Source organism: Pseudorasbora parva, chromosome 12, assembly GCF_024679245.1.
Source record: "Pseudorasbora parva isolate DD20220531a chromosome 12, ASM2467924v1, whole genome shotgun sequence".
In the NCBI taxonomy this organism is placed as follows: Eukaryota; Metazoa; Chordata; class Actinopteri; order Cypriniformes; family Gobionidae; genus Pseudorasbora; species Pseudorasbora parva.
The window spans coordinates 16,842,380-16,868,832 of NC_090183.1; the positions used below are offsets into that span (position 1 = coordinate 16,842,380).

The 26,453-nt window shown below is 37.5% G+C and overlaps 1 protein-coding gene across 1 annotated transcript in view; it reads right to left on the reverse strand.

The window, feature by feature from the left end:
* The window catches only part of tns1a (tensin 1a), a 134,689-nt gene that overhangs the window by 30,721 nt on the left and 77,515 nt on the right, over positions 1–26,453 (reverse strand). Inside the window, exons 5-13 of the mRNA XM_067459359.1 lie at positions 14,405–14,443; positions 13,805–13,851; positions 12,930–13,101; positions 11,079–11,129; positions 10,774–10,896; positions 3,945–4,009; positions 3,780–3,863; positions 1,418–1,530; positions 1,237–1,297 (exon numbers count right to left, since the gene is read on the reverse strand). Coding sequence (XP_067315460.1) covers positions 1,237–1,297; positions 1,418–1,530; positions 3,780–3,863; positions 3,945–4,009; positions 10,774–10,896; positions 11,079–11,129; positions 12,930–13,101; positions 13,805–13,851; positions 14,405–14,443 — 755 coding nt within the window. The remainder of the gene's footprint in view (positions 1–1,236; positions 1,298–1,417; positions 1,531–3,779; positions 3,864–3,944; positions 4,010–10,773; positions 10,897–11,078; positions 11,130–12,929; positions 13,102–13,804; positions 13,852–14,404; positions 14,444–26,453) is intronic.

The window sequence follows — 26,453 nt, forward strand, 5'->3', positions numbered from 1 at the left end:
ACAGCTCTGGGGGACATTCCGGCAGTCTGCATGCCAACTGCACGCTCCCTCAAAACTTGCGACATCTGTGGCATTGTGCCGTGTGATAAAATTGCACATTTTAGAGTGGCCTTTTATTGGGGCCAGCCTACGGCACACCAGTGCAATAATCATGCTGTCTAATCATGATCCCGAAATGGCACACCTGTGAGGTGGATGGATTATCTCGGCAAAGTGCTCACTAACACAGATTTAGACAGATTTGTGAATGATATTTGAGAGAAATAGGCCCTTTGTTCACATAGAACAAGTCTTAGATCTTTAAGTTCAGCTCATGAAAAATGGGGGCAAAAACAAAAGAGATGCGTTTATAATTTTGTTCAGTGTATCTTTTGACATCATATACTCCTAGTGCATATGTCCTATTTAGACAACAGTTAACCTTTGTCCTGAAGATGTAATCAATTTCATGTATTTTTTTAACATGATTTTTGTTGCCACATCTCCAAAAGTTGAGACATACTATCTTATCTCATATGCCAATCCTTCTTAGCTACTTCTAGGTCTGGTATCATATCGCATATCAAATGTTTTTGCATAATTCATTGTCTTTCTTGGAATCAAGGGAAATGACAAGAATTCTAATATGTACTTTCCCTAGTTATTTCCTTTTATGTAAGCACAGCATATAATAGGTTTAGTTTTAGAAGATGTGGGTCTTCTTTCTTGTTTCTTTTCTTTCTGCAGTTGTCATACTTCTTTTGGGCCTTCCTTTCTCTATACTCTGATCTTCACAAACTTCATATATTAGATACACTATTTTGGATTTTTGGATTATTATGTATTGACTTTATAGATCATAATCTATTGAATCTTATATCAATTTATTTTTTTATTACTATTTTAATATTTATTTGATTCATTTGTTGTCTTTATCATTTTAAATGTTGTTTTTGTTGTTTTAGCTTTGTTTATTGATGTTTAATAATCATTGCTTGTCTGCCTGGATCATACTGCATCAAATACAATAGACCTTTTCATTTAATGAATTCAGCATTTTATGAACCTAAATATGGCTATTTAAAAAACTTGTAATTCTCTAAAGTTGTTCATATATAAAATGCTTATGTTTTAGATGCTGTCAGTGTACAGGTCATGTGTGCTACAACCAGACTGTACATACAACAGAATGAGATCACAATCACACTTAATATATTACAATAAATCAGCATACATTATAGGAAGCAATTTACTTACTAAATTCCAGAAGTGTACACAGGCTGCATTGCTTGATAGATTTTGAGGAAGGGTCGGCAACCTGACAGGGTTAGATAAAGTACAGCACATCACTGACTTTATTGTTCCTTATTAAAACATAGTATATAATATACATAAATTGCACTGATCTATTTGAATGTGTAGAAGTGTGAGTGCCCACCTCCTTTAGACTCAAAATTAGGGATGCCATGCATGATGACATGGTGAAGGAACAGGGGCTTGTTGTTGATTTTTATGTGGCCAGAAAGGAGACCAGCAAAGTAATGCACATACCTATACATACACACAGCATTATGAAAGGAAAAAGATTAAACAAAACCACTCTATATGAAAATTCAGCAAACAATACAATGTTTTTTGTTGTCATTTTAAAGGTTCACTATGCAACTTTCCGTCCACTAGAGGGCGCCTATTCAAAACAAAGGCGTAGTTTGATGATGCCAAGTTTGAGCGCAGTATCTTGGGATATGTGGTCTTCACCTCATAGCTGGTGGAAAATAGGACACGGGCAGAAATCACGTTCGTGGAGGCGGTTATTAACGTTACTGTAGTGTGAAGCAGAGCAGGACCGAGTGTTTTGGAGCTGAGCAAGGCTGCTGGAGTGATTGTTACACAAACACACGGCTCGCAAGCACCGGGGCTTTTATTATGATGGGACGGGGAACAGTCGCCCGGCGCCTTCACTATTTCTGCTTTTCCGGTCATGATTTTAAGCTAAAGCAGCTCTGTTTGTCATATTAGATACATTTAAGTGTGTTTAAAATGATGTTATGACGTTACTCTGTGTGTTCGCTCAGCACTGCTGTGACATGCTAAGAGAAAAGTGTTTCTGCTGAGGGTAACATAATAAAACTGAGGGTAACGCAGATATGACGCAATTGACAGGCGACTCCCTCAAACGCTATGCTGACACGTCCCGGGTCCTTGGTTAAAATAGCAATTTTCTCACAATTTACAAATAGTTGGAAACATATAACACTGGCCTAGTGGTTTTTGGATATTTTACTGCAAAAATACTACATAGTGCACCTTTAAGTGATCACCATCACATTACTGCTTTGTTGTGTTCTGGAGCCTTTAAAGAAAATGGTTGGGTATGATTTAAAGGCATCCTCTCTCATCATATTCTTCCTAAAACTCCAAATTGGCGTACAATTTCCTCAAATGCCCCTTAAATATAGAGAATGTACAGGTCCTTCTCAAAAAATTAGCATATGTGATACAAGTTTATTATTTTCCATAATGTAATGATAACAATTTAACTTTCATATATTTTTGATTCATTGCACACCGAGTGAAATATTTCAGGTCTTTTATTGTTTTAATACTGATGATTTTGGCATACAGCTCATGAAAACCCAAAAAATCTAAAAAAAATAGCATATTTCATCCGACCAATAAAATAAAAGTGTTTTTAATACAAAAAAAGTCAAACTTCAAATAATTATGTTCAGTTATGCACTTAATACTTGGTCGGGAATCCTTTTGCAGAAATGACTGCTTCAATGCGGCGTGACATGGAGGCGATCAGCCTGTGGCACTGCTGAGGTGTTATGGAGGCCCAGGATGCTTCGATAGCAGCCTTAAGCTCATCCAGAGTGTTGGGTCTTGCGTCTCTCAACTTTCTCTTCACAATATCCCACAGATTCTCTATGGGGTTCAGGTCAGGAGAGTTGGCAGGCCAATTGAGCACAGTAATACCATGGTCAGTAAACCATTTACCAGTGGTTTTGGCACTGTGAGCAGGTGCCAGGTCGTGCTGAAAAACAAAATCTTCATCTCCATAAAGCTGGAAGTGCTCCAAAATCTCCTGTAAGCTAGCTGCATTGACCCTGCCCTTGATAAAACACAGTGGACCCTCACTAGCAACTGCCATGGTGCCCCAGACCATCACTAACTGTGGGTACTTGACACTGGACTTCAGGCATTTTGGCATTTCCTTCTCCCCAGTCTTCCTCCAGACTCTCGCACCTAATTTCCCAATGACATGCAACATTTGCTTTCATCCGAAAAAAGTACTTTGGACCACTGAGCAACAGTCCAGTGCTGCTTCTCTGTAGACCAAAGTGTCTTGACCTGGGGAATTTGGTGCGCAATGAATCTAAAATATATGAAAGTTTAATTTTTATCATGACATTATGGAAAATAATGAACTTTTATCACATATGCAAATGTTTTGAGAAGAACCTGTATTTATCATTATTCATTTTGGTTGACACTCAACATCATGGCTAGTATAAACTTAATTGTCAGGAACATAATTGTATGTTCCACTGTAATTCCAGTTTTGTAGCATGTACTTTGGTAGCACCTTCTGGTTCAATCCCAAAACTACAAGTGCATGGACTCAGTTTAGACTTTGCAATGAGAAAGGATGCAGACGCACAATGACCTATTTCTCACAAAAAATATCAAACAGTGTGGTTTTGCAGGCAATTCATGATAAAGATTTAAAAATTGGCATGGATATTGTGGTGCAGAGTCAAAATTGGTATGTGTGACTATATTCAGTCCTTGCTGACCTTCTCTGGGAAGGCTGGCCCACAGGCATGGCTTTATCTTCAAAAAAACGCTTCATGGCAAACCTGTCCAATGCCTGGTCAGCACTAAAGATATGAACACAAAACATAAACACTCTATGCAAATGCATGATCCTCTCTAATGCACATCAAATAGACATATCCTACCTGGCAGATATGTTACTGTAGTGCATATAGGCACCAACTACCACACCAGTTCTCCCCCAGTTTCCCTGCAAGAAATGTTGCCAAATTAAAAAGGAGAATATGCAAAGTGAAAACAAAGCAGGCACCGTCATTTGAATTATGCTGTCTTGGCTCATGGGACCATGGGATATTCTGAGCCAATCACATGAGCCGTAAATGCCATGTGCATAATTACTGAATTATGCGATGACAACACAGACTGGCTGACGACAAATTTGTAGAAGAGAATGTTTGCAATTGTTTGCGTAAATATGAATTAAAACTTCTTAGCCAGAAGCCAGAAGTATTCTAGAGTATACTAGAGTATTCTAGATTATAGTATAAGTATTAGTATAAGTATTCTAGAGTATTCTAGAGTATAGCCAGAAGTATTATAGAAAGCAGGTTACACTGTAAAAGAAAAAAGAAAAAAAAAATATTTTAAAAGAAAAAAGAAAAAAGAAATTCTGGTCTCCAATTGAACATTTTCTAGTAACTGATCACATCTAAAATTTTTAGTTGGCCAAATTTAATTTCTGTGAATTGATGCAATTTAATTCACAGAAATTCAATTTGGCCAACTAAAAATTGTGATCAGTTACTAGAAAATGTTCAATTGGGAGACCTGATTTTTTTTTTTTACAGTGTATGTGACATACCCGGGTATGTTTAAGAGTAAGTTAGCGGATAACCTTGACTTTCGGTTCCAAAAATGGAGGTAACTTTCAGGGTATGTAAGTAGCCATGGCATCTCCCTCTCTGAACATAACCTGCTCCACAGTATGTTATGTTCCAGGGTTAGTTTGCTTAAATGGTAATCAGATGTGTGTGCTTTATAATTAATATAGTTATTAATATAACCAAATTTGTTTCAGTTATATAATATACAATATTATATATTAATTCTAAAGAATTAGAATAAAAATGGTAAAAAAATAAGTTTAAATGTTAATGCAATTCAGATATATGTATCATTTATTTTATTGTCATCTCACATGGATCTGCATTCAATTAAATAGCATCAAGCAAACAGTGTAATCCTTATTCCCAGTGAATAAAGAAAACATTTTTTTTTTTTTTTTTTTGCACAACCTCCCAATAGGTGGCGATGTGCATTAAGTAGGTAATGTAAATCACCATTAAACAACACTGAATCGATCAATGATTCGGATCGTCAATGTTACGTGATTTCAGCAGTTTGGATCATGTGTCAAACTGCCAAACTGCTGAAATCAGGTCATATCGGATGTAAACAGACATGGCAACAAACATCTGATAATTATGTTTCATTAACATTATAAACATCTTCCCCCAGTTTCAAGCAAATACTAAGGCTTAAGCCTTGACTACAATGCATGTTTTTTGAGTGTTTTTAAATATATTTAAACATGTCAAACAACCACTATTATGAGCACTTTTATAGACTGTTTGTGTGGTGAAACACTTGGAGTTGCACTTTTGATACTTAAAGAAAAAGGAACAAGGCACGAGTGAAATGCTGCTAACAGACATAGCTAACATGGCCATGTGAATGAATAATAAAGTAATTGAAGGAGGATTTTGAATCATACATGGAGTGCTTTGAACAGTGGCTACTGGCAAATAACACTGCAAGCGAGAAAAAAGATTGGGACAGAGACATATGGACTGTTAAAGAATCTAGTTGCGCCAACGATGCCAAGTAAAATGCCATAATGAGCTGAAAGCAGCATTGCTAGTGCATTACAGGCCACAACCATTCATGATTGCGGAGCATTTTAGGTTTCAGAAATGCGATCAAAAGGAAGAGCAATCCGTGGCAGATTGCATTGTGGCTTTGAGACAGCTGTCAGTGAACTATGAACTCGGACAGCATTAGAATGATGCAGATTTGTGTGTGGACTAAATTCAGACTCGATGCAACACTTCAACCAGTTCAACCAGGCTTGTGAAATTGTGTCCTCAATGGAGTTGCACTCGAGATACACGCTGGAAATTGCGGATAAGACAAAGGATTAACAGTCAGTGAATGCTGTGAATAAAGCAAAAAAAAAAAAAATCCATAGGAGAGGAAAAGAGAAGTTTAAGGTTTTTTTTCTGACAAAGGAAAATACCAGAAGAGAGAACAGAGACAAGAAGAAAACAATAAATGTTACAGATGTGCTGGAATACATTCAGACACAATATGTGGAGGCAGAGTGTTCTAATAAAAGGAAAGAGGATGAATCAGAGTTATTCGGTGTGTATACAGTGTACACAACCTCAAATGGAGAGATAGCAATTGTGGTGAATGTGAAATTGGATGGAAAGTGCACAGACATGCAGCTGGATACAGAGTTCCTGTCGCACATACCGCTAAGCATGCAGCTAACTACATATTCAAGTAAGAATCCCATTGCTGGGTTCAATTGATGTGCCAGTGCAGTATGAAAAGCAAAATGTGACACTGCCATTGATCATTGTCAAAGTCGAAAGACCAGCCCTGCTGGGCCGAAACTGTCTGGAGAAAATTCAGTTTGATTGGCCAAACACTTTCATTGTGGATAAAGCTAAAGTGGCCTCTGACCCAGCAGTAAAAGCAGTGTTGAGTCATCTGTAGTGACTTTAAAGTCACTCTAACCCAGAATATAAAGGAAGAAACATATCCAATGGCCAACACAGAAGATTTGTTCGCTAATTTGGTGGGCAGAACCCTGTTAAAGGCTTAATTCAGTGATTAGCATTAAGCTTTGTCTGGGTCATTAATGTAATAGAAATGTGCAGTTATTTTTGAATTTGGTGCCTTCTAGACTGAAAAGACAGAAAATGTATTTTTGTCTCATGGGGATGAAAGACAACAACTCCCCGAATGCACCTGCTTTGCTGCACAACGAGACCACTCCCAAGCCACGGCTACTGGTTATATCACACCGGGGCACCGAAACTGCCCCAATGTCGTTGATTTTCATAGTAACACAATCATTTCGTTCAACTCTAACAAGAGTGAGCCAAACAAAAGTCACAGGACAAACGCAGAAGGAGAGATTTCATTCATCACAGTCGAAGAGCTGTGGTAAGGGCGGCATTCATTTACAGCACGTGTCCAGTCTGGCGCGATTTCAGATCATTCTATGGAAGCTAAACTTTTAAAGGAATTCATTGAAAAGTTGAAACACTCACTTTGCTCCGTAACGCTCTGTTATGAGGCCTGGCCGAATGCATTTACATTCTGTGAGTGAGCCAAACAAAAGTCATGACACAAACACAGCAGGAGAGATTTAATTCATCACAAAAGCGCAGAGCTGAGGTAAGCGTGGCAGTTATTTACATAGTGTGTCAAGTCTGGCACATTTTAGATCCCATATGGAAGCTAAATTTCCATAGGAATTCATTGAAAAGTTGAAACACTCACTTTTTTCCGCACCCCTCTGTTATGAATGTCCGAGGCCGAGCCATGCACATTTAGATTCTGTGAATGAGATCCCTTCACTTTGTGGGGGATGAAAACATACAGAAGTAGCTCCCTCTACTGGCTGTAGTCTTAAGGCTCTCGCCAAAAAAATCCTCTGATGACACAAAATGATGATATTTGCATCATCTGATGATTTTTTCCAGAAATAAAATGCATAATTCTCAGATCTCAGAGGGAAATGAGGGGGGAAAGTACCATAATTCGAATATACTACCGGGTTTCTTTACAAAGCTTAATGCTAAATAACTGAAGTAACCCTTTAAGCAAACTGAGCTTGGCCCTTCCATATCAACAATTCAAATTAGACCATCACTCGAATAAATACCTCACCCTCAATACTCACTGGGGCATGTACAAGTACCCTCATCTCAGTTATGGAGTGGCCAGTGCTCCTTCTATTTTCCAGACTCTCATGGATCAAATCTTGCACAAGCTAGATCATATCACCTTTTTCCTTGATGACATTCTTGTCACTGCTAGGAGCACATCAGGAGAATGGACAAAGTGCTTTCCAGACTGGAGAGTGTTGAATATTTAGGTCACTGCATCAGGAAAAAGAGGGTCTGCACCCAAAAGGTGGCATTGACTGTAAATGCCCCGGAACCAAATAATTTCAATGAGCTATGGTATGTTTTAGGCCTCCAGAATTATTATGATCAGCTTTTGCTAAATATCTACAGCCTGCTGCAGCATTTAAACAATTTGTTAAAACAGAAGCAACAGTGGAGCTGAACGGCTGAGTGTGATACAGCTTTTGACGAGGCAAAATAGCTGTTGCTTGGTAGCACAGCACCTGGCGCATTATGATGGCAACCAACTCCTCAAATTAGCATACGATGCCTCACCATATGTGGTAGACGTTGAAATCTTGTACTTTATCACAATGGTGAAGAGCGCCCCATAGCATTTGCATCTCTCACACTGACATGCAGACCGAGAAAAAGTATGCTCAAGTGAAAGTATTGTCTATCGTCCATGGTGTAAAAACGTTCCATATATATTTATAGACAGAAGTTCACACTCATAACTGACCACAAGGCTCTGATGGCAATCCTCAGACCAAAGGCAGCAATACCAACCATGGCAGCTCTTCAAATGCAGTCTTGGGCTTTAGTGCTGATGGCTTACAATTTTGACATTGAGTATCAGCTGACCACATGAATGCTGATGCAATGTCCAGACTGCCAACTGTGGGTAAAAACAGTACTGGGGAAGTAGCAAGTGTGTTCTACTTTTCCCAGGTTGATGAGTTTCCTGTGTCTGCAAGAGACATAGCTCAAGCAACACGGAAAGATCCAAAATTATGCAAAGTTTCACACGCAGACATGAGTTGTCGGAGGATCAGTGTGTTGTTGGGAATGCGTGTCATAATTCCCAAATACAAATTACTAGACTAGCTACACCATGAGCATCCAGGAATCTGCTGTATGAAGGACCTGGCTCGTAGCTACCTTTGGTGGCCAGCATTGGATGGCTGCATTGAAGAGAGAGTGCAGGCAGTTGTCTGGCAGTTCGCTAGCTGGAGCACTCCTTTATCCATGGAGAAGGCCTGAGCGGCCATGGCAGAGGATCCACATTAATTTTGCATAAAGATATAATCAGTTTTTCCTAGTAGTGATCGACAGCCATTCTAATTGGTCAGAGGTTGTGCCAATGTTATCAATCACTTCCTCGCTCACCATTGACACTCTCTGAGGATTGGTTGGATCTTATGGGTTACCGGAGGAGGTGGTCTCGTGTCTGTTGAGACCAAGGATTTCCTGTAGGGGAATGGAATAAAACATACACGCAAGTTTCTGCCTATCATCAAGCTTCAAACAGTGCTGAAAAAAGAGCTATTCAGAGACTGAAACAATCACTCACGAAAAGTATTCGCGAGAAACAGGATAAGCAGAGCTTCACCCAAGCATCAAATAGCAAATGTCTTGATAATGTACCGTAGTACACCTCATACGGTCACGTGAAAGACACCAGTGGAGCTGTTCCTCAGGAACCATCCGAAAATGGTTTTCACTGTTGAAGCCTGATATACTGTAGCTGTAGTTACAAGTTTGAAACTTCAGTGGAGGGCAGGATAAATTGTTGAGCGCAGCTCTGATCAATGACAATCATTAAGCCTGAGACCACTGGAAACAGAACTTGACTACACAAGATCTAGTTAGTGGTGATCATTGATGTCTCTAAAAACCCTCAGAGAAAGCTGTTCATATATATATCTACAGAGAGTTTGTACATCTCCAAAAAAGGCTGTATTTATAAGTTATAGTACTATTATGAGTTTGGTGCTATTGTTTTGATGTTTAAAGGAACACAGTGTTGTAATGTTGTGTTACCTGACATTTGGTAACTGTTTTGGCTGTTGCACTGATGTGAAAAATGTTTATTTCAAACATGTTTTTTACGGAATATGTTCAAATCTAAAGGGGAAGGAGTTTAATAGATGTGCTCAGTGACAGGAACGTTAAGTCACCCAAATGCATGTACGCGAGTATGTGCAGAAGTAAAATAAGTGAACATGCAGAGCGGGTGTTTGTTGTTCCTCCCCCCAAACCAGGCTCCCATCAAAATATATTACAATAAGCTGTTAACCATCAGAAATAGCAGGTATGTTTCCATCATACATGTGCAGGTATGTTTCAAGTGGTTAACTGCTAACTTTAAACATGGGGCATTTTTATAATCTCCATGGATGAAAATTTAGCAACAACTCAGATGTGTCACCAACTTTCCTCTACAAAGAGAGGTGTAAAAACCTATAAGTTTAGATATCCATCACTTGTTAACAGCACCAATGCTGTTCAAGATATGACACAAAAGGATTGTCACCTCTGGTCATCATTATATACCTTAACTAGATTGCAGATATTTAGAAAGCCAGCACGTCCTGATTTTGCCGAGTTAGGCGCATTCCTGGGGCAACATATTTTGTTGATCCTGGAACAACATTCCTGTCTGAAAATGTCCAGTTACCCCTAAACCTAGCCCTATCCTTAAGGTATCCCTAAAATAAAAGGCAATGGTAAGTGAATAACACTGAGGAAGCATTGATTGATTAGAATGTTGTTCCAGGATCAAGAAAGATGATGATCCAGGAACATATTGCCCTTGGTGAAATCAGGTTCTTTGATTACTGAGATGATAAGGCAAGAATCCTTCTGTATGTCCAGTTGCGAGCAGATGACTACAGCGTACAACCAGCAACATATAAATATAAAAAATCCAATTGATGAAGACATCATCTTCATTTTGTAAATGTATACTTCATTGTACAAATTCCAGTTACAGCATACTAATTAACAACTGCACATCAGTCCGAACAGTCATGCAAAGCGAGGGTGGTGGAGATTGGGTGCCTAAGGACCGATGTGATATGATAATCACCTTGTTGTGCAGTACCACTACATTGTGAGGGTCTGCATTAAGCCAGGTGTCCATGGCTTTACAGATACTGCAAATTTTGTCTAGAGCAGGAGCATGATGATCAGGCCAACCAAAATCCAGCACCTGTTATAAATGCACACACACATAAAATCAACTCTAAGACCACAAGCTGACAGGAACTGTAAAATAAAAAGTAAATCAATAAATATAATATAAATAAATATATATATATATATATATATATATATATATATATATATATATATATATATATAAATGCTGTAAATAAATATTTATAGACTCACCCTTGGGTTCTGTTTGGTAATGTCTTGCCTCCGTTCACTGAGATTAAGCATCTGAAATTGGAAACAAAAACCATTAAACATGAATTGCTCATCATAATTGGTCATAATTGCTCAAGGATATCCTCTTTACGCCCCTTAATTCCAAACCTGTATGTATTATCTTCTTTAGAGAAACATAACACATGTTTGAAGAATGGATTTGGTGTTCAATCAATGTTGGACCTTTAGTCATTGAAAGTAGCCAACTTTTAAAATGTAGCTTTATTTAAATATAAAGATATATTTGTATAGTGCTGACTGATTTAATATTGAAATTTTAGCTCACCCTGAAATTAATCATACCATAAACATTACCTGAAAAGTAAATATACAAGAAAAACCCACTCATGCAAGAACACATGCGGAGCACTGACACAATGTAAGTGTCAAAAATGGACATGCACAGTTTACATTAACAACAAAAAGCATGTGAAAGTTAAAGTGAAATTACAGCAACAGTAGGCTTTAGCAGGGCCGTACCCACCATTGAGGTCCCTGAGGTCCGGACCTCGGTAATTCTCCGAGGTGTAGCCTACATAATAGAAGTTGCAAAATAATAGCCTATTAAGGCAGCGTGTACAAACAAGTGTTCTCGCCTCGCCCGGCGTATGTTTTCAATTGTTTCCAATGGATGCGCCACACTTTTCAATAGTGCCAACAGCTGGCAGGTTTGGTCCATTTTTACGCATTGAGCGCCCACAGTTTAACTTTGGGTGAAAATCAATGTCCAATCACAGTGGAGGAGAGGCGGGACAAATGCCACAACCACCAACCGGCGCTTCGAACAACGACTGATGTTTGAGACCACAACACCACGAGAGCGCTTAATAATCAGAGATGCAAACTAATAACGTTTTCTTTACCTGGTTTTCTTGGAAGCCTTCAGTAAATTTACATTTACAACTTTGTTTTTACCGATACAGACGAAAATGAAAAGACTGCTTCAAGCAAAGCTCAGCTTTGAAAAGAGAAAAGATACAGGGCAAGAGAAGGAGACTGGGGAAAAAAGAAAGAGAGAAGATGATGGCGATGAGACAGAAAGAGCAGGTAGCCCACTGTGCTCAGAATAGAAAAAGCATTAGCCTACAATATATTCCTAATTGCTACACATAATGTGATACTTGTCTTTGAAATCCAGGCTAAAGTCTCATAATCTAATATTGAGATTAGGAGCATCAAATTTTGATTTCACTCATTGGTTATATTTTCACATTGATTTCTATCTTTGACATGATCTTACTCATTCAACATTAAATATATCAAGGTTATATGTTCAAATAATGTTCTTTACATAATGTAAATCACAAAAATTAACTTTAGCTAGGTTTTCAAAGACGGAGTCACACATATGCCGTCTTTGGCTCAATTTAACAACAAAACAGATTTTCCGTGATTTTCTAATTCGGAGTCTAATTTTTTTGCAACATTTAACCAGATTCTCATTTATAAAAATCTGTTGTCTTCTTAAAATAATTTATACTGCACACTGACATGGTTTTAAAGCTACAGTTAGCTGATTCTTTGATTTTCTTATGTCGTAATATGCATATGTAAAGGAGGGAAATGTTTTTTTTTTCAAACCCTCCAAAATTCATATTTGGACCTTGGTATTTAGAAAATCCTGGGTACGGCCCTGGGCTTTAGGTGAATAATTTTTCCAGATGGTGATTCCCCAGCAACATCCCCACAGAGAGTGATCACATAATGACAAGTTAATAATCATACAGGGAAACACTAAACTCCAATTCACCAGAAAGAATATACTAGAACTAGCATTCTTTTGGGATTGTCAATTGCTCCAAGGATCCTTACTAGATAGTGCTGCTGGTGTTTAGAACGGAGCATGCTGGTCACCTCCCTCAGGTGTACACTGTATTTATGCTCCTCTGTTCCACCGGGGAAGGACAGAGCAATGATGCGCTCTGTGATGTAGACCAGGTCCACCTCATTATTTTCTTCCATTGTTTGCATCAGACTCAGGCTCCTCGGAAGGAAGAGAAGTAAAAAATGCTAGACACTAAATAAAAGATGCAGATAACCTGATTTATAATGTAATTGGGCATGGTTTTTGTTTCTTGTTTGTTTGTTTTTTGTATAAAGATCTTGCTGTTCATTGATCTAAGACACGCAGTTTTATGATTATTTTTATTATTTTCTCCATGCAAATTATTTTTTTTTGTTGTAAAACAAAACTTACACCAGCCATATAATGCCTTTCACAATGTTGTTTCAAAGCAACATTACAAAAAAATGCTTGTTTCAGTGTTACAAATTACAAAGTATTCTGTTATCATTCAGAGATGAGTGTTAAAATAATGTCCATATGGCAGTAATACTGAGCTATAACATATGTTATGTGCTTAATGTCATATATTCAGTTAAGCAAACACAGTGAATGTGTGTGTGAATGTGTGTCATAATGATTACAAAATAAAGATAATATACAACGTATGTATAATATTTGATAGATTCTGTATGTCGACCCAAAGTTGGCATCATCTGAAGTCTTTGCAATTGTAGGTGTCAGCTGAAATCATTGCAAATAAATGAATCGAATTTGCATTAACCAAATCGATTCACATGTGACGATCACAAATTACTATCTACTAACCATTCAATGCACTGAAAAGTTATTACTCTACAAAATTCCAGGATATGATGTCAGTGTATATTAGCAGCATGCATACCTGGATGGTCTTCGTTTTGAGTCCATATTGGGAGACTTTGTGGAGCCCTGGTTACAGATGATGACAGAAAAAAACCACAAACACACACACACAATCCACATGTATTTCCACAAATATGATTACACATATTTTAAAAAAATATATATAATACACATGAATGTTTAATCAGATATGACCCATTTATTTTTTAGGTGTGGTCCATGATTGCCACATTGTTCACATTTTTGATACACATTGACAACAGCATATCTGGAGGACACATCCAAAAATGTCATTAGTTTTTCACTAATACTTTGCAATACATTAAATGTTTGGTGTTATTTGATCCATCAATCGACCGTCCGATCAATCGATCAATCGATCAATCAATCGATCGATCATTCAATCAATCATTCAAACATTCAATCAATCAATCAATCAATCAATCAATCAATCAATCAATCAATCAATCAATCAATCAATCAATCAATCAATCAATCAATCAATCAATCAATCAATCAATCAATCAATCAACCAATCAATCAATCAATCAAACACTCAATCAATCAATCAATCAATCAATCAATCAATCAATCAATAAAGCAAGAACAAAAAGCTTACCTGATTGCAGTTAGTTGTAGTTTCACAGGCTGTGGCTACCTAAAGATAAAAAAGAGATAGAGGGAGAAAAAAGACAACTGGGACCTTCTTTGATTCAAAATGTCTGACAGAATTGTGAAACAAAAACACAATTCCAATTGTAAAAATAAACTGTTCAATTCAATTACACAAAGGTACAAGAGGTAATTCAACATTTTAAATTAACAGACCGGGTCTGTTATTGGATGTATAGCAGGCCTACATCCAAATAGCACAATTTAACAGAAAGATAATATAAATAATAGAATAAAATAAATATTTTTATACAACAGTTCGTTCTGTTTCTTGAATCTGATTGACTGAGAGTCTTTTCCAGCCATGTGATATTCCACCAGTATCACCACAGGTACTGTTTCATGCTTGCAACGTCTCTCATATTGTCATTGTGCGAACAAGCCCAACATTATTTAAAAATACTACTGTTTTTATGTCAAGTAATGTAATTTTAAGAGGTTTTGAGGCAGAAATGCAGTTATATAGACCTCCAGTATGTAACGTATTTAAGCGTAGTGCCTATTTGACAATTTGTTTAGACGTTTTTGGAGATGTGAGCTGTAGGCAATTCAGCGCTCATGTACCTGCCAAGAATAGCTTTACAGAACAGTCCTTCTGGAATTTAAGTCTTTAATGCATTGACTAACTCTGTCATGGCAAATTACATTAACTGTTAAAACAAAGACAAAGATATCACTTTCCTCTGTGGAAATTTTGTGATTGTAAATATAAGATTGACCTGAAAAATATCACCTAGATGCAGGTAATGCACTCACTTAGTTGATCTCACTCTACTTGTAAGCAATGATGTCCATCCAGCTGGTTGTTATCGCAGAATAAAACCATACACTAAGATCAGGTCTTGAATCATCCTGAAGGAGTTTTATTCTTTAACAACTGGCTGGATGTACATTATCCCGGTTATTACACGGCTAAATGCCACATAAGTAATAATTAGACATGAAATACTGATCTGAGTCTAAATATTTTATTAGCTCTTTAAACGCAAAGTTGCTAGCAAGCGGCAAGTTCAAGCAAGATGAACATTGACATTACAGTCATACCACTTATTTCATGGGAATTTCACCACATAAATAATTATGGGAATAAGAAATATTGATTTGAAATAAAACAATTTTAAAATCGTACCTGTTTGTTATCTTATAGTCCATTACAGTCAGTATAAAAAACAATTGTTGCAAAATGGCAGCAGCTGTGTTTGTATGAAACAAGAGAGAGCCAGTCTGCAATGACATAATTAACTGTACACAAAATATTGATTTAATTTTTAATATTTTATAAGCTCACTAAAAACAACTTAAAAAAGGGGGAAAAATCCTACAAAGCATAAAGCGACCAATTCACTGAGTTACCTGGATGACCTAGTGTTATCAGATTTTACCGGTTTTATCGGGGGATAACATACTGCTGGATGGCATGATTGACTAATCAGAATCAAGTATTCCCCAGAGCTGTGTGTAATAAGCTTCAATGAAGCATTCCTCCGTTGCTAGTTCTAAAGTGACGTTTTAGAATTAGTAACGGAAGATTGGGCTCATCTATTAAACTGTCAACTTAAGATTTGGATCCTTAGCAGAAGGAAGTAGTTTTGCACAAAAGAGGGCACTTAAAGACCCTCTGCTGTTGTTTCTTATTTATTTACACACTTGTGCTGTCGAACTGTTGTATAAAAGCAATATCACACTCGTAGCTGTGTGCAATATGGCTATATATCAGCATCGCTGTGATTGCCTGTGGCCTCATACCTACGGCTGAATTACAGCTACGAGTGTGATATTGCTTATGTATTGGCAATATTTTTAGAGGTTGCAGGAAAATGTTGCAGGATAAAGTATCTGAACCTTTTAGATTTACCTGAGTTTCTAAAAAAGGACCTTGACATCAGGAAATAAAGTTTTTGTAAAAAGTAAACTCTGCAAACAAAATGCATGTGTGTTTTATAGGACACGGAGGCTTAGACAAAAAGCTCCAATCTCAATGAATCTAGAGGACTGTAAAGTTACCTCCCCACCCTCAAAGAATCGAAATATACTGTATAAGTACAGTAATTTAAGTAAAAAAGATACCATATTTTTACCTACAGTAAATAACAAAGAATCGAAATTAGCATATGTCAATATCAGGTTCTCATGTGTGGTACACTGCTGGATATACTGACATCTGAATTTTGTGAATTTAAAACTTGTATTACATTTTTTTTAACTTGTATTAAAAAATATATTAAAAAAAAACATATATATATATTTTTTCATAATGGTCACAACTAATAAAATTCTTGTGGTCTCTTTGAAAAGGTAATTAATTTAATGAGGTGTGAGAAGATTGGGGAGGGATATAAAATGCAGTGCTGGGAGGCCTCCAGGACAGGCTTGGAAAGCCCTTGTACTGGATCAAGTCAAATTTTATGACGACTTCAGGCACAAAATCAGGTAAATCGAAAGGGTTCACATACTTTTAAAATATATTTTCTTGCTTAAAGTGACATATATGAGTCACCATTGTTGGTAATTTGGATTCATACCAGTGACTGAGTGAATCTTCTGATTTTTTTCACAAAAATGTTGACTCAAAACAATAGGCTCATTTGAGATCACAAAAGCCTCGCCTTGAGTGCAGATAAGAATAGGTGGTAGCAGTCAAGGGGCACAGGGAAAAAGAGCCGTTAAGTGATACAACTCTCACGTTTTGTAGTAGACCAGTGATCTACATATGCAAAAGCAAATTAATTTAGTCACATTCTTTCTTACAGTAGATGCTTTCAAAATACTGCTGCTTTCACATAAAGCACAATTTAATGAAAAAAGTAATCCAGTATATCTATTATGAAGTTTGGTAGAAAACAGCATCACACTGATACGCCCTGCACAAACATAATAGGATTTTTCCATTGGCTTTTGGACTAATGCAGAAAATAAACTCTGTGACCAACCCAAGTTTATGATCTTACACATTTTGTAGTTCATGATAATCTCCACACACAGCTTTTGAAGCCTAAATACAAACGGTTGTTGTGAAAAAAGTTTGATTATTTTAGAGTTCTGTTCTTCATGGATTATTTTTTGTGTGCCTAAAAAGATGGAATTACATCCTCACCTCAACTCTTCCCTGCCTGAATTTTACACAAAGGCATTTCAGGCATTTAACCAAGGGATGATGGAACAGGAAGTGCAAGAATGCTCAATTCTGGGGTTTGGCCTAAAAAAACGTCATCCCTGCAGCATTCTCTAATTATTCTTTGAAGCCAGGAAAAAGCCACACGGAATCAGGTATCTTTTCTTTGACACACTGTTTTTTCTCAATCTCGTAGTGCTGATGAGCATAACATGCATATCTACAAGTCTACTAAAAATAAATATTAAACAGTAAAAATTATGACAAATGTTATTTTTCTTCTATGCATGTGAACACTTAAAATTATTATGAGTTACATTATTGCAAAAGTGTATGGTCATGCATCATTTTACACTCTAGATAACTGAGATTATTCTTCTGTTCACTTTTTTTCCAAGCTTGTTGAACTGACAGAGACACGACACAGACGAGATAAAATGCAAGTCAGGGCATATCTCTAGAAAATGCTATCAAAGATGATATATAATGTGGGTAAAACTTAAGATCTAATTCTAATTAGACAAGGAATTTGTTAGTGTGGACAGTGAAAACAAATTTGAAAATTATGCATGTTTAATCACGCGACACATATTGTACTAATACATATTTATACCATTATGGGCCTGCTACGTGCAATTCACTTTCACAGTTCACTAAAAATACATCTTTTTTTGGTACAATAGTCATACTAAATCCCTGCAAATGAAAGAATTGAATCGCAATTGCCGTCTTGTGGAAAAAGGCATGAGGGCAATTGCATTTTAGACCATACAATAAATGGCGATTAAGTGCGACCTGAATGCACCAGTAAGTGGTGAGATAGTTTGCTAATAAAGTAACTGTGGCAGAAGAATAGTGTGATAATTGTATTATGTCTGGTCTCTCTCAGTGAGATTTTATTAGGTTTTATGCATATGCAGTAAGATGATTTAAGCATCTTGTGATGTTGTGGAAAAACTTTTTAAACACTAATGTGGATGAAGAGAATTCTGAAATGAAAACACCATTTTCAAATGCACTCGAGATTGATGACGTGATTTCCACTGACATTCTTTACTCCTATTGGTTCCCAATGCCGAAAGCTCTTTATTTGCGTAAAATTAAACTTTTATAAAGTTTCTGAAACCGCCGAACAAGCTAAGTCGCGTTTCACTGGAAGTCACCAGCTCTTATTCGAAAAGCATAATGTAGATGGGGCTTAATAACTGTCTGTAGCAAAGATAATCTTTGATGCACATTTTTTGGGGGGATTTATGCCCTGCATTCCAATTCATATACTATCCATACTAAATAGTTCTCGAAAATAGAATTAGTATGTCCCAAATCGCAGTATGGTGAAAAGAGTATTCCAAAGACACCTGGATGGTTTACTATTTCTAGTCAGAATTCGAAGTGCAGATCGATGCGTGCACACTCTAACGGTTGATATTGCCCACAATTCATTGCAAGTTGGACGAGGATCCGATTAGAAATACAAACATGGATAAAAAAAACATGACGGATGTGCAAGTCCGATGGTTAAGTAGAGGGGTTTAGAAAAAGGGGTTTGAGTGAACAACTATCACTATTTAACCTGGCAAAAATATATTTATTGAGTGTTGTCCATATTATATTTCACCTGCAGCAGCATTGTGAACTTTTGTAATGACACGTTTGGCCATTAACTTTTAAATGCATCATCAAATTTAAACTTCAAACACGAGGAGAGTCTCTGCATTAAAGAACAGCAAATGGCAGATCAACGTGTGGCTACATTTCTCTCTGATACAGTAGGAAATTAAACTGAATGTGGAGGATTTGAACTGTGACGAATCTGACGATGATTGACAGGGCAGTTTTAAACGCTGATGGGATACACGTAACTAAGCAACAGAGTCCATTAAAGATGACAAAGTAGTATGTCTCAAAGCTTGCATACTTTTCTGCTACACACTCAAAAGTATGTACTTTTTCTTCAAAAAAACAGTACATACTTTTAGAACTAATTGGGCCGCAGCATTTGAATTTTGAGCACATAAGCATGAACACCTGGCTGAGGGTGGAGCGACATTGCTGGAAGCACCTGTGAACAGTCATCACTGGTGGGCGTTTTAACCAATGGCGAACCAGAAAGATTAGTAACAACTTCTCTCTCAGCATGTAGTGACTAAGAAAATGCACCTGGAATACGTTCTGCCTCAGCTCAATACACAATCCTCTCCTGTGTGTTTCTTTACTCTCTTAAACTGCCATGAATCATCGATTTAAACCCGCTCAAGGTGGCTGAATAAGTGATAGTAGATAAGCTCTTGTGTTCAATCCTGTGGCCACAAAGGTAAGCTGTGGGAACTGAGTATCCATGAATGAAATAGTGGAGGCATTGAAATTGCCAGAGACAGCACAGGCCTTGGATCATGGTGACAGAGGTGCAACATTCTCCCAGGAGGGGCAAAGAAAAAATTCTCCTGAAGGGCACCTCTTGTACAAATAGTTCACTGACTGCTGTGGAGCTGAGCAGAGTCGATTCCCACAGACACGAATCCCCATGAGGCCCATCTGGCTTGCAGATTTTTTAGATTTGGGAAGGTTTGTCAGCCTTGTCATAGTTGTTAAAACTAGAAAAAAAAAACACTAATCCTTATCATTTTTACACTGTTATATACAATGTGGCCATCATTTAAGGTAGGGATGGGCAACTTCGATCCTGGAGGGCCACTGTTCTGCAGAGTTTAGCTCCAACCCTAATCAAAAACCGCACCCACTTGTAGATTTCTAGAAATCCTAAAACATTAATTAGCTGGATCACGTGTGTTTGATTAGGGTTAGAGCTAAACTCTGCAGGACAGTGGCCCTCCAGGACCGAAGTTGCCCATCCCTGATTTAAGGTGTGATTCTTGGGCCCTGGATGTTGGTCTGGTTAAAAAAATCAGTTCCACTACTCCTAGGAGGAGACTGGCTACACCCACCAGCATGCTAGCCAAAGACATTCTCGGCCACCGTTTTGGGAGCCCAACATGCAACTGTTTCTCCCAACATGTCCTCCAACCTATATAGGTTGTTTGTCACTTCCTTGAAATACAACCCATAGGAATGTTTATTAAAGTTGCACCCCTAGAAACAATATTTTAATTCATGAATTACGACGCATTGGAGCGTTTTCCAAAGTTTTGCTCCTATTGAGAGCAGGATGCTTTAATGTTAAAGCATTTCCCCTTTTATCTGCGTAGTATTGCAAGTTTTTGCATAGTTCAGTTGGTAAAGCAGTGCACTATACAACGTGTGATGATCATGCAATCGTGAGTTTGATCCCAGGGAACACGTGCTCATAAAGTGTGCATGCACTATAAATCACAGTGATTTATACTGCATTAGGTATTAGTAGGTTTCGGGACGATAAATTACAATTTTTTTTTTTTTTTTGCTAAATGGAAATATGACAAATGGTGGTAAAAAGTCCACACATTGCATTAAAATGACCACACATTTTGATTTGGTTGGTCATTTCGTGACGTCAGACATAACACAACATTTTTTGTACATCAGCTAGAGGGTGCATGACTTGTCTCGATTCTCAGCCAAGATCAAATACGCTGAATGGAGAATGATGTTTCACATCTGCAGCAAAGGATCATTTTTTTCACCTTAGATTTTAATCTGTTCCTCACATAATGTGCTATTTTATTACTTCAGAAGACTTTAGCTATAGTCCATGGGTTGTATTGAAAACTTTTATGGATCATTTTTGGGTGTTTTTGTCCATTTGGAGCAGGACATACATGGTCACTATGGTTTTTCATTGTGGAATTACTGTGTTAAAATTCCACTGTAACTTAATGAACCTGAAAAATAAATGGTATATAGGTTATGACATGTAGGTAAATACAACTGAATAGAATCTGGATCTTTTGGATGTCCTACAAGCAGTTATTTCCAGATAACTTTCAAATACCTTCTAAAAAGTCTTCTTCATTCAAACTAAATTTTCATCAGATTCAAGTCTGCGTCACTTTAATCAATTTGTTGAAAAAAAGTGCAATAATACACATCAGTGCATTAAATAAACAGGCTATTCTCACGAAAATGCGTATAAATAGTACGAGTGTGCAATGTCGTGGAATATATACGCCAAAACTCATTTTGGCGTGTCTATGCCACGCTGTTTTTCGCGTGCATATGATACGCAGTTTATGGCGTATTATACACACGAACCCCCCACCCCACTACCCTAAACCTACCCAAGCGCGTGTCATATATACGCCCCACCACCCTAAACCTACCCAAGAGCGTGTCATATATACGCCATAAAGTGCGTATCATATGCACGCAAAAAACAGCGTATCATATGCACGCCAAAATGAGTTTTGGCGTATATATTCCACGACATTGCACACTCGTACTATTTATACGCATTTATGTGTGATCGGGTTGAAATAAAACATTATATTAGCATTTCATTAACAACAAAGAAATAACAACAAAATTCATGAGACTTATGAAATGCATAAAAAATTAAAAGTACCAAGACAAGAACAAGTTCATAATACCAAAAATCTACATCTACCACTACCTAAAATATCTCTTGATTATTCTTTTTCAAGGATCTCTGAAACAGATGCATATTCCTGGTGGCACTGCTCCTTGAGCCATCTGTCTGATAAAGAATAAATGCCCCCCCCCCCCCCCCCCCCCCCGTGTGTGTGTACTAGACAACACCTGCTGCTGACCAATATTTACGAGCATGTTATACCCAACGATGCGTGTGACGATGAACCGTAGTGAGGCCTCATAAAGTTTGACTTCATACAGATATCTCCATTGTTTTCGTGGTGTTTATGGTTTCCTATCCATGAGTCATTTTTATCTTGCAGTAGAGAATACATTTTAGGTTGATCTGTGTTTATAGACCTTAAAATTTACACTAAACTTATCAGTGATGTAGTTACATTTTCTGTGTCCTTAGCCATAAACACTTCTCTCTACAATGGTAAAAGGATATATCAAATTTGGTTATTTCATTTATATTACTGTAAGCCTATAACATACTATTTATAAATATGTTGTCTTAATTCATGGCATTCCTTTATATTTGCACATCATTCTGAAACACAATGTTGTAAGACAAGACACAGTTTGTACACTATTTTCTTTTAACTAATGCTAATATATATAGACACCTAATAAATGTGACTGATTACTGAAATAAGGTAGTAACATGGTACAGTTGTAACTCTGTGAATCATGCAAGCTCTAATACATGGAAAATTGGACTGCATAGTCTACATTCCTTCAAAAGCATCCAGGGAGGCATTTTGGGCTTATGTTTTCCATTTCTTACTCCTCTTTGAATGGGAATCGATTGTAATTCATGTCTGATCATCAAAAATGTGCCTTTTGTTATTGATTTGTCATCTTTAATTTCCCTAATTTCCTTAATTCCCAGGAAATCAAACCCATGATTTTGCTTTTGGTAATTCCGTGCTCCACTGTCTGAGTTACATTAAACATTTTTTAACATTCCGTTTTAATATATGGTCTCACACTGACTGCACTGAAGGTAATGCATTAATAATGTCTGAAAACAACCAGGGCAAAAATTTCTCAGTATTTTTTATTAAACGTAGGCCTCAGTTAAGTTTTCCTCAACCCACAACTGCAATTCAGGTCGCCAGAAGTGCCACGGAACCAAGTGCAGCCCAAACAGCTATCAATCTGAATCTTTAGAGCTTTTTTTATGGACTGCAACAATGCTTCACAAACATTTAAAAAGGCAGGATCTGGATCTTACAGTGGCCCAGTAGTGCAGCCGTACTAAATGAAATCACAACACAACGAATTTGCCACAACACAATGGAAACAAGGCACAACACAACGAAATCACCACAACGGAAACGAGCCACAACACAACGGAAACGGGCCACAGCACAACGGAAACGAGCCACAACACAACGAAATCACCACAACACAACAGTATCGAGCCACAACACAACGAAATCACAACAGCACGTCGGAATTGCCACAACACAACGAAATCACCACAGCACGACGGAATTGCCACAACACAACGAAATCACCACAGCACGACGGAATCGCCACAGCACAACGGAAACGAGCCACAACACAACGAAATCGCCACAACACAACGGAAATGCACCCTACCAAGAGGGGGCTCTCGGAGTGCAATAAAGTTAGTTTTCCTTGCCATTGCTCTATAGATTGGCCAGTCTTACAAAGATATAAACACTACGATCAGTTTTAAGTCGGTAACCATTGTATATCGACATAAAATATCAACTCAAAATCACCTACATGCAGTATAGCTGCATATTTATACTCAAAAACGTTTTTACTCGCAATCAAGGCGCTTGATGCCTAAGGGAACGACTGCCAATTCCACCAAGTGGTTGAAACGTGTAATTTTATTAATTAAAATTACTTTTTTTTTGTTTTGTTTAAATGTTCAAATTCCAATGTTATGCATTGAGTCAGTTTTTTAGAATACAAAAAAAGCTGTGGGATTTTAACATGTCTGTTTTTGAATGTTAAAAGTAATTTTAGTTCATGCTAATTACATGTTTCAACTGCATGGTGGAATTGGCAGACGTTCTTGGGCATCAAGCACCATGGCAGCGTGTAAAAGTGTTTTCGAGTATAAATATGCAGCTATAATGCCTGTAGGTGATTTTGAATTGATATTTCATGTTGATATACAATGGTTACACACTTAAAACTGACCGTAGTGTTTAAATCTTTGTAAGACTGGCCAATCTATAGAGCAATGGCAAGGGAAACTAACTTTATTCCACTCCGAAAGCCCCTCGTGGTCGGGAGCATTTCCGTTGTGTTGTGGTGATTCCGTCGTGCTGTGGTGATTCCGTCGTGCTGTCGTGATTTCGTTATGTTGTGGCGATTTCGTTGTGTTGTGCCTTATTTCCGTTGTGTAGTGGCAATTTCATTGTGTTGTGGTTTCATTTAGTACGGCTGCACTACTGGGCCACCGTAGGATCTGGATCTGAATCTGAATCTGGTTGCAATGTCTCCAATATTATCATCTTGCTAAATTTGAAGCTAGCTATTTTGCTAAGGCAATGCGATAAACACATTTTTAAGCATGCTAATAAGACTTGCAAACATTAGATTAGCAGCAAAAAATGGTCCATGACATGCATATACAATTTAGTCAGTGTAACAATTAAACAATTATCATGAGTTCCAAACAACTTAAGCTCATCAACACTTGTGGCATTATGTTGATTATCACAACAATTAATTTCAACTTATCTCATCTTTTCTTAATATATATATATATATATACATAATATGGCTTTCAGTAAGGCACTAACAATTAAAGTAAATGCTGCCAATCTGCAAACATTAAAATGTTCAATGTTTCAAAAATATAGGCATTTGGACCCACTTTATATTAGGTGGCCTTAACTACTATGTACTGCATTCGTCATGAGCATCATCGCTGTAGTGTTTCCAAGCACATTTTTGCGCATGTGAAGATTTTTTCCATCAATATTAGGACACGAGTGAAGTACAAATCCTATAATAAATAATGATTTAGCATCCAAATACATTGCAAAATATGGAAACATTCAAATATGAAAATATACACTCACATAAAGGATTATTAGGAACACCATACTAATACTGTGTTTGACCCCCTTTCGCCTTCAGAACTGCCTTAATTCTACGTAGCATTGATTCAACAAGGTGCTGAAAGCATTCTTTAGAAATGTTGGCCCATATTGATAGGATAGCATCTTGCATTTAATGGAGATTTGTGGGATGCACATCCAGGGCACAAAGCTCCTGTTCCACCACATCCCAAAGATGCTCTATTAGGTTGAGATCTGGTGACTGTGGGGGCCATTTTGGTACAGTGAACTCATTGTCATGTTCAAGAAACCAATTTGAAATGATTCAAGCTTAGTGACATGGTGCATTATCCTGCTGGACGTAGCCATCAGAGGATGGGTACATGGTGGTCATAAAGGGATGGACATGGTCAGAAACAATGTTCAGGTAGGCCGTGGCATCTAAACGATGCCAAATTGGCACTAATGGGCCTAAAGTGTGCCAAGAAAACATCCCCCACACCATTACATCACCACCAGCAGCCTACCAGTGGTAACAACGCATGATGGATCCATGTTCTCATTCTGTTTAAGGAAAATTCTGACTCTGAATCATCTGAATGTCTCAACAGAAATCGAGAATCATCAGACCAGGCAACATTTTTCCAGTCTTCAACTGTCCAATTTTGGTGAGCTCATTCTGGGTCTTCTGCTGTTGTAGCAACGAGTGGTTATTTCAGTCAAAGTTCCTCTTCTATCAGCTTGAATCAGTCAACCCATTCTCCTCTGACCTCTAGCATCAACAAGGCATTTTTGCCCACAGGACTGCCACATACTGGGTGTTTTTCCCTTTTCACACCATTCTTTGTAAACCCTAAAATAGTTGTGCGTGAAAATCCCAGTAACTGAGCAGATTGTGAAATACATAGACCGGCCCGTCTGGCACAAACAACCATGCCACAACCAAAATTGCTTAAAAACCCTTTCTTTCCCATTCTGACATTCAGTTCCGAGATTCAGATTGTCTTGACCAGGACCACACCCATAAATGCATTGAAGCAACTGCCATGTGATTGGTTGATTAGATAATTGCATTAATGAGAAATTGAACAGGTGTTCCTAATAATCCTTTAGGTGAGTGTATAATATATATATATACAGTCCCTGACAAAAGTCTTGTCGCTTGTGTACAAATTGACCTAAAGTGCCGCTGAAATATATTTCTAATCAAGATTTTTTTTTACAAGAAATGGCTCATTTTAATCCCACCAGCTTTTGTGATAATGTTTCAGTGAAAAACTAAACTTTCAAAAAGTATTCTAATA